Source organism: Fusarium oxysporum, chromosome 2, assembly GCF_000149955.1.
Source record: "Fusarium oxysporum f. sp. lycopersici 4287 chromosome 2, whole genome shotgun sequence".
Taxonomy (NCBI): domain Eukaryota; kingdom Fungi; phylum Ascomycota; class Sordariomycetes; order Hypocreales; family Nectriaceae; genus Fusarium; species Fusarium oxysporum.
Window position 1 is genome coordinate 2,353,775 of NC_030987.1, and position 15,203 is coordinate 2,368,977.

At 48.1% G+C, this 15,203-nt stretch overlaps 5 protein-coding genes across 5 annotated transcripts in view; 4 read left to right on the forward strand and 1 right to left on the reverse strand.

Moving 5' to 3' along the window:
• Positions 1 to 30: 30 nt before the first annotated feature.
• FOXG_19231 (uncharacterized protein) lies at positions 31 to 458 on the reverse strand (the record flags this gene model as incomplete). Its single annotated transcript, XM_018399427.1, has 4 exons — positions 31 to 141; positions 199 to 259; positions 309 to 315; positions 395 to 458. The coding sequence occupies 4 exons, from the start codon at positions 456 to 458 to the stop codon at positions 31 to 33; spliced, it is 243 nt and encodes an 80-aa protein (XP_018242174.1).
• Positions 459 to 1,445: 987 nt separating this feature from the next.
• FOXG_19232 (uncharacterized protein) lies at positions 1,446 to 1,974 on the forward strand (the record flags this gene model as incomplete). The annotated part of the gene is made up of 3 exons (XM_018399428.1): positions 1,446 to 1,484; positions 1,734 to 1,791; positions 1,844 to 1,974. The coding sequence occupies 3 exons, from the start codon at positions 1,446 to 1,448 to the stop codon at positions 1,972 to 1,974; spliced, it is 228 nt and encodes a 75-aa protein (XP_018242175.1).
• Positions 1,975 to 2,472: 498 nt separating this feature from the next.
• Positions 2,473 to 4,444, forward strand: FOXG_06360 (major histocompatibility complex, class I). The gene is made up of 4 exons (XM_018384995.1): positions 2,473 to 2,841; positions 2,897 to 3,522; positions 3,574 to 3,874; positions 3,930 to 4,444. Exons 1-4 carry the CDS (start codon positions 2,686 to 2,688, stop codon positions 4,113 to 4,115), a joined length of 1,269 nt encoding a protein of 422 aa, XP_018242176.1. The 5' UTR covers positions 2,473 to 2,685; the 3' UTR covers positions 4,116 to 4,444.
• Positions 4,445 to 9,261: 4,817 nt separating this feature from the next.
• FOXG_06361 (uncharacterized protein) lies at positions 9,262 to 11,748 on the forward strand. The gene has a single exon (XM_018384996.1). It carries the CDS (start codon positions 9,841 to 9,843, stop codon positions 11,305 to 11,307), a length of 1,467 nt encoding a protein of 488 aa, XP_018242177.1. The 5' UTR covers positions 9,262 to 9,840; the 3' UTR covers positions 11,308 to 11,748.
• A 1,900-nt stretch (positions 11,749 to 13,648) lies between these two features.
• Positions 13,649 to 15,203, forward strand: part of FOXG_06362 (uncharacterized protein) — a gene marked incomplete at both ends in the record, with an annotated part of 1,889 nt that continues 334 nt past the window's right edge. Inside the window, 2 exons of the mRNA XM_018384997.1 lie at positions 13,649 to 13,697; positions 13,850 to 15,197. Coding sequence (XP_018242178.1) covers positions 13,649 to 13,697; positions 13,850 to 15,197 — 1,397 coding nt within the window. The remainder of the gene's footprint in view (positions 13,698 to 13,849; positions 15,198 to 15,203) is intronic.

Here is a 15,203-nt window from a genome sequence, read left to right on the forward strand (position 1 = left end):
ACTAGTTATTTTCCGCAGCTCATCTCAAAGTCAAGATATTCCAAATTTCAGCTGCGTGTCTGTCGTCTTGTCGGCAAGCTTCTCTGCCTGCCTGTTCTGGGCCTTGGTCTTGTTCTTCTTGTTCTCGACTCGGCCGGTCACCTGTATATATGAGTTAGTAACTTAAGTTACTAAACATCTGGCAAAGGCAGAACTTACGACGCGGAAGGTACAGTTGTTTGGGGTCATGCCCCCTTGCTGATGATGGTTACTGTACCAGCTAAGATTAATCAGTATGCACAATTTGCACAAATGGGATAAGTACTTACGGACGTTCTTGCAGGTGTCAACGGTGTGGTTGGCCTTTTTGAACCTTTAACAGTGTAATTTCATCACGAACATTGATGATGGGTACCTCCTAACTGCTTCCCAGCTGCATCAGCCTTCTCAGTGGCTACAAGGAAATAGGGGTATAACATGCGTAATTGATCAGCCTTATCTGAGTCGATTTCTCGAACAGAACCTACTAGGTAGCTTAGGGTACCTTAGGTACCCAGGTTAAGTATATATCAGGGAGCCTGGCGATGTCTTGTCCGTTGCTCGTAAGTTAGAACTGTAAGTGACACCACCGTCCCTTGAACTTCAATGTAACATGACTTCATGACAATTTAAACTCACGCGGGGATTGATATAGCAAAACCTTTCGTACTTTCTATCTACTTTTCCATAGAAGCACTAAATGTACGTGTAGAACGCGGCACTGCTCGTGTCATATAGCCTCAACTATCAAGGCAACATCCCCCTGTTGTGACGACAATGAATATCCATATTTGAGGGTGAAGTAGTACACTTTGTATAGAACAGCATACCTACATAGAAATCTGTTTCGCTTATTTCTCACTTAAAAATACTCTAATTCGACTAACTTGTTTCAGAATCGGAGAGTTACAAGAGCACGCCTCTTTCCAACTACAACATTAACTCCCCCGAGTCGTAACCACAATGTAGGTATTGTCAGATATGAAGGTCCATATGGGGGTGACAGTACTGTAAGTCTGAGGGATTTCTCATCTAAGTCATCAATATCGACTGTCATGCCCAGCAAACCGACCCATTGCTAGATTCAGAGCCCGTGTTTTATTTCTAGCCACGACCAAAGTATGAAACTATCACTTTCTGCGAAGGGTTTGTGTCAAACCCGAAACACTTTTTCCTCTGTAGATTGTGAATAAGATCGTGATGAGCTTACCTAAGTAATTGGCCGAGAGGGCTCTTGCGACGTCTCCCTTTCCTTCTTCATTCTCAGCAACAACAACTGCAAGTGACGATTTCTTCTCTCTTTTCTTCTTCAGCCATCATCATCAACAACAGCAACAACCGTAAGTCAACGGTCCCTTCATTTGCCGTGCCTCTTGATTTCTTCGCTTCACTTGTTCTTCCGTCCAAGTTGTCACTGCTGCATCACCATGTGCACGGTTTCTCTCTCATGCCGCACCTCCCTTCTTGTCAGTTCCGGTCACTGCACACCAGATGGCCAAGCACTCACGATTTTTGGCACTCTCATGACCCCTTGTCCTTGTCCTTTATTGACTCTTGGCTTCCTACAGACATCCCTCACGCCCTGTGCCTACGATAAGCCCGACTAGTGAGGCTGGGGCAGACGCCTCAAAAAAGAAGAAATCCTGTCGTCTTGTCCGTAAGTATTTATCCCATTTATGCATATTGTGCAAGTTATGCATACTAACTAATCTTAGCCGGCACAATTACTATCATCAGTGGGGAGGGGCCCTGGACGGCTGTTCGTTCCGTGTCGTAAGTTCTACCTTTGCCAGATATTTAACAACTTACTAACTTATATATATAGGCGACTGGTCGGGTTGGGGGAAAACCAACAAAAAGAACAAGAAGAAGGCCCAGAAGAAGGCCCAGAAGAAGGCCAACGAGAAGGTGGCGGACAAGGTTACCGAGAAGGTTGAAGTGATGCAGCTTGGTTGAACGTTTTCCCCAGTTTCTATTACTCTACTAGTACTATCACTACAATGAGATGTTTCAAGGCTGTTTAGCCTCCCTTGCGCAGCCTAGAAAAAGATACGTCAGTTCATTCAACTGGACTTTTATCTTATCTGCTTGGTGCATTTCTGAGCTTCCAATGTCGTAATAATCCAATGACTTATGGCTATATCACCATAAGCTTTAGAATTATATTATCTATATTAGGACTCAATGAACTAACAATGAACTAAACATAGGAAACCCCTTCTAAACTATAACAATGCTCCCTAAAATGGTCCTAAAGCTTATTTTCGTTCGTTCATGTTCGTCACGCGAGCTGAAGATTTCACTCTTTTTTCTTGGTGAGGGCGTCAATAGCTCTGGAGCTCCCCTGCATGGAGTGGATACTTCAGCCTTCAGCCGGGCGCGCAACATGCTCATTGGCTGACTTATCTTGGCATCCAAGCCCCTCCCCCTGGCTTATCCGATCTGCCTCTAGCCTGGAATATCCCCATTTCATCCCCAGCTTCAACTTCAACTTCAACTTGGACTTGGATTGAAACAATACAAGCCAAGTTGAGTTGTTCTTTTTGACCTCTTATTCCCGGTTTTATTCTTTTTGAACAGGGCCACTCGTTCCTTTGCCTTGTTTTTGTCTTTCTCTTTACTTTTTATACAACTACTAAGTTGTCTTTGTTAAGGACAGATATAGACATGGCGCTCACTCGTAGGAGCGTCGTTTGCTCGGCTGTCTGCCTTGCACTCCTTGTCGGCCTTGTATACGCGGGCCATGATCACGAACATGTTGAGACTGTGAACAATGTCAATATTGACAACATGAGTCTCGAGGAGCTCGACACTCAACTCCAGGTACGCCAAGCTTAGCTCTCCCTCGAAACGTCCTGTGCTGACACAATTCCTCTAGACCTGCCCAATTGTCGAGCAGCTCAATGCTGCAAAGCATGCTCACCATGCCGCTGCCCCCTCGTCGATGACCTCGCGCCTCTTCGCCGTTCTCTTCCCTGGTTCACCCGCCGTAAACGCCCTCCTTGCGACCCTCTACATCTCCGGCCCCCCCAACTTCCTTCTCGCCCTCTGCCCGACCAACATTGATCCTGCCTCTCTTTCCGTCATGGTTGCTTTTGCTGTGGGTGGTCTTCTCGGTGACACTCTATTCCACCTTCTCCCTGAGATCTTTGTTGGCGAGGACCATGATGAGGCTGTCAAGTTCGTACTTGTCGAGCCTAACCGTAACCTTGTGCTTGGATTAGGTATCTTGGTGGGCTTTATGACATTCGTCGCTATGGATAAGGGTCTACGAATTGCTACAGGTGGAGCTGGCCATGATCACTCCCACGGACATGGTGATGCGCACGCTCATTCTCATGGTGAGGATAAGGCTGTTTCTTCCGGTGTTGATGCTACGGATAACCTTGTCAAGTCTCGCAAGAAGGGTAATGAGGACAAGGGTGCTGTTGTTGCCAATGCTGTTGAGAAGCCTGAGAAGGAAATCAACCCTAGCGTCAAGCTGGGCGGCTACTTGAACCTAATGTACGTTGATTTCACGGCTTTGATCTTTTGAAACTGTACTAACACTTACAGTGCCGACTTTACACACAACATCACCGATGGCCTGGCTATGTCTGCCAGTTTCTATGCCTCGCCTACCATTGGGGCTACCACTACTGTAGCAGTCTTCTTCCACGAGATCCCTCACGAGGTTGGCGATTTCGCTCTTCTCATCCAGTCCGGCTTTTCCAAGCGAGCTGCTATGGGCTCGCAATTTATCACTGCCTTGGGTGCTCTCCTTGGTACTCTCATTGGTATTGCTATTCAGGAGTTCGGTAGCCCTAGCAGTGACGTCCCCATGGGCCGTAACGAGGGTATCTGGGGAACTAGCCTGGTAAGTTAACTATATGAACACTCCCATCCCGGGATAAGTTGCTGACTTGTTGTAGACCTGGGGCGATATGCTTCTTCCCTTCACTGCTGGTACATTCCTCTACGTTGGAACCGTTGCCGTCATCCCTGAGCTTCTTGAGACTGGTCCTAACAAGGCTAAGGAGCTGAAGAACATGCTCATTCAGTTCTCGGCCGTGGCTATTGGCGCTGGTATTATGTTGTACATTTCGTGGCACGACTAGGGTATATGTGAGTCGATGTATGTGATGAGAAGCTGTGTATTAGATGAAGCGGGTGTAGATGTGAGTTTGCGATATCATGGGTTTGTCATGCGTTGTTTTGATAGATGTCTTTCCCACGGGGAGCGAGTGTGCCTGAGAACAGTACAGGTTGATTTGATCTACTCCTGGCGAGCTGAGAGTCCGGGAAATAAATCCTTTCTTATGATGACTTTATACAATCGAGGCTTAAGTCTAAGCCCAAGAATTATAAACTTGTAACAAGAAGTTACTGTGCCCTCACATTATGTGTTCTAGTTAATGTCTAGCATCTCAATGATAAACCTAGAGCAGGTTTTGCTTCTTCTTTTCCCCCATCTCCTGTACACCTTCCAGTCACTCTTGCGGGGGCGTGTTGTGTGGCAGGACTCCGAGTTCAGTATATGTAATTGGGTGATTAATTAATCGATCGAATAATTCCATTCGGCCGGGACGCTTGCCCCCTGGGATATCAGAACTGCGGCCCTTTGCCATAAATCGAGTCCGCTCACCTCATGTTGTCTGGGGATATAGTCCTAAGAATTCTCACCTCAGGCTCGACTTCAGGGTATGTCTCACAAAAGATTGAATTCCAAGACGAAAAAGGAGATTCTCGTCCGCGCTTCTTTTCAATCAAGCGGCTTGTCCATTTGCCACTTGAGATCTCTCATGTTGTATTACATGACATCTTGGTGCGCAATAATGCTGTCCGGTTCGCTTCGTCACCATATTCTAGCATGTGTCACTACTTCATTTCTACCCAAATATGTCGATGAATCAGACTTTTATCTACATGTCAGTGGCAATTATATGTGTAGCGACGACTCTGTATTGGCAAATTTAACTTATCTAGCAATAGAATATCACTTTCATCTCATTACAGGAGTGTTTATGATTGATGTTCCGAATAGGCTTGAGTGAATGTTATTGTTTAGGGTAGTAAGAGCTCTTTGTCCGCCATGGAATCATTGCTAATGAAGAAATTTGTAAAAGAGTTGACAGTGATCATCGCGAATAGTTATTCTGGCTACAGAATATTCTCATAGTGTCCCTTTAATGCAGTGAGTGGGTAAATATTGAAGGAATTCTTGTTTCTTTTTTTACCATGTGTCGCCACTGAATCATGAACTGGTGAGAACCTCATCAAACAAGCGGACGGAGTCAAAGACAACCCCACAAGCTCTCAATCTATCACTGATAATAATCACTAATCAACATCGATAACTGAGCCGCAATTTCACTAAGCACCACCGCTGATCAATGTTATCAGATCAACGAAATAAGCCTTTTGCTCGGCAACCGGACATCCACCATCAGGTCCTTCACAAGCCAATGATAAAGCAGAGCACAAGCCCCGGGATGGTCCTTGGACCCCTAAAACGGTACTTGTTGAGCAAAAAGCCCAGGGCTAGGGCATCTTCATGCACGGCGGCTATATCCATAGTGGGTGGACCGCGGGTGAGCGATGCATCACCAGATGGAATGAGTTAGAGCCTCATTAGTGCGCACGACCTGGATCCTGTTGGTGAATGTGTTTCCGGTATCCGGAAAGTGGAAAGATTAGGGGGTTTACGGGTTGGCGGAATGAGCGTAAGAGTCAGAGATGGAGAATGGAAAAGAAACTATTTGCCATATAATATCACCATATGGAGCAGTGGCAGTGGAGTGTAAGGTGCTTCCTCGGTATGATGCAGGGCAAGAAACCATCTACGTCTGAGCTTGCGTGTGCCTCCACGAGTGGCTCACAATCTCTTGCCCTGAGCGCGGCAATGTCATGTCGCGATAGAAACGTGGAGAGTGGATCGCGATCAAGGTGAAGCCACTCATGCCGAGAGTGACCTGTGCTGAATGAGTTGGCTCTTGGCTTCCTAATTAACACAAGCCCAGGTGGGTTTACCAGTGGGTCAAAGGAAGAAGAGAATTTTTCAGGTCTGCTGAGCTTAAGTATAATGTCGCTAGGTGTAGCTATCGTGAAGAGGGAAGTAAAGTGTCAATATCGGAATTGAGACCGGTTGAGTGAAAGGTGGATATTCAAGATGAAGAGGTTGGAGGGGAATGAAGAAAAAAAGGGGAGAGAGGTGTGAGCCGAGTCAAGGTTTGACTCACCGACTCCAAGATGGGGGCGAAAAGGGTAGGCAGGTGAAAGAAGAACGTTGAAATGAGGGCTGAGAGCACTGAAATGGTGTATGGCAATAGCTATGGGAACAGACTTTGAGGTTGGTTCAACTATCGTGAAGTTGAATCTTGGTGTTTTGGCGTTTCAACGACGATCAACACCTTCAGATCAACAAGACAGTTTGTGCCTGGCCGAAAGGAGAAGGCATGCAAGGGCCATTAGCCAACCAACTGACACGAAGCCGGCTCGGAGACGGTGAGAAGATCGTTTCGGAGACTAGCACCATCTCCAGTTTCTGTTAGCTACAGTAGCTTCAAAACTCTGCATGAGGATGGGCTGTTCCACTTCTGCAGAGCGGCCTGAGCTTCCCCGTGTTATCTCGAAATTTGCTTCTCCCCGCATCTTGGGCTTGAATGCTTTGTTCGTGATCTTCTGCCGGTAGCTCAAGAGCCCATATCTACTACGACTGTGATTGTGGTGGCAGGATTCTGTTGCGTAAAAGAACAAAGTGGGACGGGGAATGTTCCCCAGAGTAGAGATGCACGTCTAGTTGTGAGATTTCCTAATTGATACTCGTGAGTTGGGGACATCTGACGATATCGGACCCTGACATGGCGAAACGAGAATTTCCATCCAGCCACGCTTCCTAAATAAGAACACGTTGTTTGCTGTTGCGGTGCGGGATGCCTGTCGAATATCGGCCATTGGCGGCGGCATCGTGCGGCATCGTGATGGCCTGGACGGTCTCAACTGATGGTGGGAGGGGCAATTGGAGAAAAAAGGGAAAAAAGCTAGCCGCCAGCGAAGGAGAGAGGGATAAGGGAGGGAGGGTCAAGACTGGGGGGTGTAACGGAGTGGTGAAATCAGTGAGTAACAATAACACATAACGCCTTGAGGGAAGGGAAATGAAAATGAAGCCCACGATGCGAAACGAGACGCTGCCACGCAACCATCCGAATCGTGTACTCGGGGTCCTGTCGCCAACGTCGACTCGTGGGGGGCTTCACTAGCTATCCCCAGGCGAAGCGCCCCCATCTCCAAAGCTTATACTGCCTGTCTCGTCCTGACAGGGATAGCACTGAGGAGAAAAGGGCTAACGACATCTGCGTGTCGACGAAGACAGAGTCAGACTCAGTAGTGAATGGAGTCAAAGTTAGGAATCGCGGGCGAGCTAGTCCGAAACTCCAGGTTCGAGAACCGGGCACAGACGTCGAAACGGTTAGGTTAAGACTTTGACCCCAGCATTTGCCATCGCCATGCCTTATTGACCCTGATGCGCCAGGTCGAAACAGGAATTCCTCATGTAATGGGAATTGCAGTATGCGACTCTCCCCCTCTTGGGCTTTAGACTCTAGAACATCTCACGATGTTCGCCTACGTTTCCGTGGTGTAGCCTGTCCTGTATTAGGCACGGAAAGGCGGCAGCTGAAGCAAGCTCTCATTTTCTGACCGCCGGTTTACGGCATGAGAGAGAGAGAGAAAAAAAAAGACCATCGGCCGGTTGTCCGGAGAGGTGCGATGGGAGATGGAGAGAGGATGAGGTGTATCAGGTTTCTCGTAAATTTCCATCCAGATACACCTTTGTTTTTCGGTTAACACCAACCCATAGAGGTTCATATTTCACCCTCAGTGAAATTTTTGGCGCATCACAATTGCAAAGGCGAAAACGTGGGGAATTATGAAGTCATGCAACTCCAGTTTCTTCCCCAGTTTGTGAGTGTTCATCGTCATCATCAAGAGCCTAATCCAAGGCATCAGGAATTTGGGCCGCGCAAGTGACGTCCCAGATCTCGATATCTGCACTCTGTTCCCATTTTTGTAGGGTGAAAGGAATAGTAGCTCCGGCCTGGAGATGGCTTGAGCTGTGATGGTGTGAGGAGCTGGGCGAGGGTGAAGGTGAGGCTCTTGGAAGACGGGCCGGCTCACACCAGAAATTGCTAGAACCATGCAATGAGTGCATGGAAAGCATGGAACAAGTGGAAAGAAGGATGGATGATGGCTGGCTGGAGGTGCCTTGCAGCCTGTCAATCATAGCTACTTATGCATCGTGCTATGCTTCGCTATTATTATGCAATGTTTAACTCTCGTAACCCGATGATGCCGGGCCGTGACTCTCCGATTAACTCTCTCTCTGGCCACCATGATGACTCTTTTTTCGGAGCATCCCGAACGACATTCCCAATGCTTACTTGGAAGGGATCTCTAATGAGATGCTGAACTACAAGAGATAGTTTAAAATGAGTTGAACATTTGATGTGGTAATTTGGTGATTAACGGATTCCCATCCGCGCCAAGAACTGTAGCGTCCTACTTTAACCCAAAGTTAATCAAGCAGCTCAGGACCCGAAGCCGACTATCGGATGTTTTATTATTAGCCTCTGAACTGGGCTGTTGGAGATGGTCACAGTCGCACCGGGCCCAGCTGCAAACGCACAGTCAGGAACGGGATCTGTTGGAGAAGTCGGGAATGAGCAAGACAAGGCAAACAAGGACCCCTTCGGCACTGAAGAGCCTGTAACCACAGCTCCACCATCGGCGCTAGTCATGCACGATTTGTCGAACCCCGGTCGAATGGCTCACAAAGCTCAGAAGCCTTTTTCTCATACCCCCACTTCTATTTTTTTTCTTCTTCAGAGCGAGTCGCCCGTGTAAGTGAGAGACTCAGTTAAGGTACCGGTACCGCGATGGAGCTCATCGTGGATATCTTTGAGGTAAGAAGAGAGGGTCTGCTGTCTGATTCAGCTCTTCAAACACGCTCTGGGTGTGTTTCGTGAACAGCAGCAATGCTAAGACTTCCGAGGAGGTCGGATCTGGAAAGGGAAACATCGTAGCAAAGACTGCAGTCAAGCAATATCGTACGTAGATGTTGGATATTCAAGATGTAAACTCTGCTGACCTGTCTATAATCAACAATCCGTGCTCCCACCTTGACTTACTCCAAATCTGAAGCCCTTGTTGATGGCTTCTCCAACTCATCACCCCTCTAAAGCTGATTTATTTTAGAAGCAGAAAAGACTTTTCTCCAACCTTTCCCAGATCGCCTCTATGGCTAAAATGGTGGCTGATGATGTGCTTTTGGCTGCCATCCAACTCAAATTTCTTCCGGCTTTCAAACTTTGGTGGTTGTCGATATGTCAGCCAGGCGTCATATCAGAACGATTGATAAGGCCTACGCCTTATGTCGAGAGAGTGATATCAAAGCACGTCGTCGTCGTCACCATTTGCACCCCAGGAAATGTATAATAATCACAACGTAGCAAACGAGCTGTCCTTCTCGTCACCAAATTACCCTCCCAAGTCTCGGCCACGATCTAGCAACTATTGCAGACTCGCGAGACCCAGCAACAAGAGCACGCGCTCCCTGGGTCCCACCAAACTTACAGCGCGCACACCCCTGGCAATCAACGCCCCTCCCCCTGTAAGCACCTCAGCATCCTAGACAGGGCAAGCTCGAGCACGAACCAAAGTAACGGGTACGGTACCGCCGCATTTCTGTTTTTATATAGAATACTATATATATGACTCTGGCCTTGCCCTCCCATCATATCGTCAAATCTCATATCAGTATCATTCTGCTCTTTTGCAATCATCACAATGTCCAACGCTGCATCGGACAACGGACCTCGGTCTACTAGACCCCGTCCTGCCAAATCCGGCATCGACATCAAGCTCGACCAGCACTGGAGCTCAAAGTCGTATACTTCTGGCTCCAAGGTCACGGGAAACGTCATCATCAGTACCCAGCGCGATGTTGCTTATGATGGCTTTGACATCTTCTTCACTGGCACTGCCTACACTCGTGTTGACTTTGTCAGCCAATATTCCAGCGCCAACTACGCTTCTCGTCCTTTCATGAAGCTCCGCATGCCCCTCAGCCCGGCAGACTTCCCCAGCAATCGTGTCTTCGAGGCTGGTCGCACATATACAATCCCCTTTCACTTTGTTGTTCCCCACCAGCTTACCCTCAGCGCATGCAACCACCCCGTGGAGCATGAGGGTATCAGGGATCACCACCTCCAGCTCCCCCCTACCATGGGATTCTGGGAGCGCAACGATCAGTCTCCTGACATGGCTCACATCGAGTATGGCATTCGTGCCGTGGCTACCAAGAACGGTGAGGAGGAGGGTCGAACTTTGCCCCTTGATAGCTTCCACATGGTCAAGGTTCTCCCTGCCATGCCCGAGGATGCCCCTCTTGATATCTGCTCCAAGGATGAGCGCTACTGTCTCTCCAAGACAAAGCCTATCCGCAAGAACCTCTTCTCTGCCAAGCAGGGTGAGCTCACCACTACGGCTTCTCAGCCCAGTGCCATCATGCTCTCCGGAAACTTCCTCAACGCCAGCGGTACCAACTTGAAGGTCAACTTAGAGTTCAGCTCTACCTCCAAGGATGTTACACCTCCCAAGGTCAACTCCGTTAGCGCTAAGCTCCACGCAACCACTTTCTTCAGCAGTGCTCCCATGACACAGCTCCCTAACTTGGGTTCTCGCATCAAGCACCAGAGCACCCCCTCGCTCACTTACTCCACCACTACACCTGTTCCCATGCGACCTGACACCCGGCTCACTTGGGAGGATGAAGCTCCAGGTTCTCGACGGGATTCTGGCTACGACAGTGCCTTCTGGAACGAGGGAGAGACATCCGAGTCTGATGATACCCAGCGCAACAAAAAGGCCAGCAAGTACAACATCCGCCGCTACGCCACTCTTGATATTCCTTTCAACCTGCCCACTTCCAACAGCAAGCTCTTCCTCCCTACTTTCTACTCGTGCCTCAGCGCCCGCGCTTATATCCTCCACCTTACCCTATCTGTTGGTCCCATGAACACCAACATCAACCTCAACATCCCCATTCAGGTGGCTGTTGAGAACACATACGACCACATCGACGATGATGAACTTCCTTCTTTCGACGCTGCCATCGCCGAGGCTGAAGAAGCCGATGTCGACCTTCACCTGCAGCCCCGCCTCATGCAGGTTCCCGATGCTCGATTCCAGGGCAACAGCGTGCTCCCTGGCTACGAAGACATGCGAATGCGAGCCCAAGTGGCAGTTGCCTAGATGGTAACAACTTTTACAACCAAAACAACTTAATGGATATTAATGGAGGAGGATCTGTTCCAAAAGTTCTTATGATACCACGTTTCCAAAAAAGAAGGAGGAGAATGGGAAACTTTTATGACCTTTTTTATTGCATTACTCAGCGAGGAGTTTTTCGAGATTTTTCAAAAACGATTCGATTTTCTGTCAAGAATGGCTCTTGGCATCTTTTGGAGTTTAGAGGACGTTGCATATACAAGCATTATACAGGGGGATGCATTATTGGGATTGCATAAAATGGGAATCGGACACCGCATTCCGAAGCGAGTTTTACTATGTTAGAGAGACGTGGAACCACCACATGACCTTTTTTGTTATAGAAGAATATGATAATCTTACAACATTTCTTGTTTTTTTGATGTGATCTGCTGTTCTGCACGTATTTCTCTGGGTGCACAAACAATTGCATTTTCTTACGTATTAATAATGTCAGACAAGACCACAGTCGACTCATCCAAAGGGGCCTCAAAAAGGAACATTTCGGAAATGCCGTCGGACGATGAGCCACGTGAATGAGTTCGGCCGAAACCGTAGTACACACACACGTACCACCAACAGCTGTGGGATCATTATCGCGTTACATCCGAGAATGTTTTGCTTTCCCATGTTATTGCCGTAGCAATCTCATGATCTTCCACTTTGCAGTATACAGACATGCGCTCGAACTTGATTGGCTAAGACTGTGGGACAGGCGGGATCTTGCATACGGGATGGAGCGGAGCCTGTTCATTGGCGGATTTGGGGTTGCTTGAAGAGAGCGTGCAGCTTGATTGAGATTTGGTGGAAAAGTTGGGATAGAGGCAGAGATGGCCATCTGTCTTGGTTCCCGAGTCCGTGAGCCTTGGTCAATGTCGGTTTTTGATTGATAAATGATAGATTTCGAGATTGGCTAGTGAGAAATGTTTGCACACATATTTCGCTTCTGATATAATGCTTGAACCTGGTTCATCCTTGGCGATCCATGCACCACCAAGATCCTTGGTGAGGACAAGACAAGCGAAGAAAAATAGATTGCTTGATCCGTGGCTCAACAAATGTCTTTGCTATTGGGAGAACATCTGTACAGACACAAATTGTATCCCTATGCTTTGCAAGGAAGACAATTTCCCTTCTTTTTGGCTGACAGCTGTACTTGTCCTCGTTCACCAGCGGCCATTGCATCCTAGTAGATCACTCGAATTGCAACAAAGACGTGCCATACATGGCTTGGATCCTGACATACCTACAAGCGCCTAGTCACCCAATTGCACCTCGTCTCTAAAGAGCAAACAACGCCGCTACAGGTTTCAGCGCGAAGAGCGAGGATATTGTTCCAGAAACCAGTGTAGTACTGCCGATCATATAAGCTTCAGCATCAAAAGCGGTATCGAAAGGACAATGCGCCCGACAAGTTTAGGTGGACAAAGACGTCCAAAGAAACGTGATTTGGGGCTTATGCGGTTTGCAGCCATGGCTTATGGACTTTGCCGTCCTGATTGTGACGTATAATATTTGGGTTGAGTGCAAGCTTGAAGTTGAGTGTACTGTAAGCATGGTCACTGCTTGGAGGCTTGATATTGTTCAGCAGTTTGGTGGCGTTGCCAAGCCAAGACCGTTGTGCTGGGAATTAAACTTCAGTTGAGAGGAACAAGAGTTTCTCGATAAGTCTGTTGATAATCATTCTTCAAATAGATGTTGTAGAATTAACAGTATCTTGCCCCGGGATTGCTTTCAATTGAGTAAGATCTCCAACCGAAATGATATCAGGAACATCGAATTGAACCCCAATGTTCTGGAAAGAAATTAAGATAGATCCCGCCGCCGATTGCACAAGCATAGCGTGCATTGGCCCCTCCTGTCACGTCAAATTCAGGGCGTTAGCCAGGTGAACAATACTAAGACCAAGACCTAGTTCCGAGCCATGTTTGCTCTCTTAAGGACAAGAACCTCAGCCTTGTAGAACAGAATTCGAAGATCAATATCAACTGATCAACAAATAGGTTCTGGTCAACAGAACTGTATGAGTGGAACAATGCCAAACCTGGGATATCATGATGTTCCGGAAATATGGACAATACCAAGGCTAGCAAGAAGAGCAAGGAAGCCTCGGCGCAGGGGCTTCACTTTTCATGGCGAGATACGGTAATTGAGGCTGTAGAGAGGGTCTATAGTCTTCTTTAAGTCAAGTAAGATGAATGGATATAAGTACGAAGGTCGTTTGCTGTTGAAGAAGAAACCAGATATCCAGTCTCATTCGCTTCAACTTCTTCACTACCCATCTTCTCCTATATTCATTCCCTTCGATATATATATATATCTCATCATGGAAGCTCAGGAATTCCGTGAGGCTGCCAAGGCGGCAATTGACGAGAGTAAGTCCTTGTATCATAATCATAATACCATCATGACTCCTCTTGAGTCACAATGAATCCCAATTGAACGTCCCCTTCTTGACCTTGCCCGAATAAAGCCTTCCTATTAGTACTGCCACCTTGAAATGACGAACTCGTGCTAAAGCTTCCAGTGACCGACTACACCGAAAATGTCGCCGAATACCGCGTTGTCTCGAATGTTAAACCGGGGTACCTACGCCCTCTGCTACCCTCCTCTCCGCCAACAGACCCAGAACCGTGGTCCGCCATCCACCAAGACATCGAGTCCAAGATCCTCCCAGGCATTACTCACTGGAGTAGTCCTCGCTTCATGGCATTCTTCCCATGTGCGAGCAGCTATCCAGCCGCTCTGGCAGAGATATATTCCAATGCCTTCAACGGGGCACACTTCAACTGGATCTGCAGCCCTGCTGTTACGGAGCTCGAGACTATAGTTATGGACTGGCTGGCCCAGGCATTGGGCTTGCCTGAGTGTTTCCTCAGTGGGGGTTCTACACATGGTGGCGGCGTGATTCATGGGAGTATCAGTGAGAGTCTTATTGTCAACATGGCTGCTGCGAGAGATAGGTATCTCGCTTCTGTGACAGCCCATCTCCCTCCTGGCAGTGAAGAGAAGGAGGAAGCACTTTGGAATCTTCGAAGCAGGCTGGTGGCCCTTGGAAGCTCAGGCACACACTCGAGCACTAAAAAGGTCGCTCAAGTTCTTGGTGTTCGCTTTGCTACCATCCCAGTATCCGAGGCTGGTGGCTTCTCTCTCCGAGGCGAGGCCCTCGCTGCTACTGTTGAGAATCTCCGAGCCCGTGGTCTTGAACCATTCTTCCTCACTGCCACTCTTGGCACCACCGATGTCTGCGCTGTGGATGATTTCGAGGGTATTGCCCAAGCTCTCAAGCCAACCTTCGATACGTCACGGGACATCTGGGTTCACATCGACGCCGCGTACGCTGGTGCAGCACTTGTTCTAGAAGAATACCAACACTTGGCCAAAGCCTTTTCGTCATTCCATTCCATTAGCTTCAGCCCTCATAAGTGGTTTCTTACCACATTCGACTGTACAGCCGTCTGGGTCCGTCATCGATCTTGGCTTGTCCAGGCTCTGAGCATCAAGCCTCCTTATCTGCGAAATCAATTCAGCGACGACGAGTTAGTCACCGACTATCGCGACTGGCAGATTCCCCTAGGGCGGCGGTTTCGTTCCTTGAAACTCTGGTTCGTCATGCGAAGTTATGGTATCAGTGGCCTTCAGAAGCATATCCGCAATGGTGTCGACCTGGCGGAAAGTCTCGAAGACAAGATAGAATCTCGTCGGGACATCTTCTCTGTTTTCACGCCAGCTCGGTTCGGTCTAATTACAATCCGTATCAATGGCGAGTCAGAGCAACAGATTAACGACCGCACTGAGGCAGTGTATGAGGTCATTAACGCTGCGGGAGAGTTCTACCTCACTGCCACCGTTGTAAATGACAAGTTGCTATTCGTGTATGC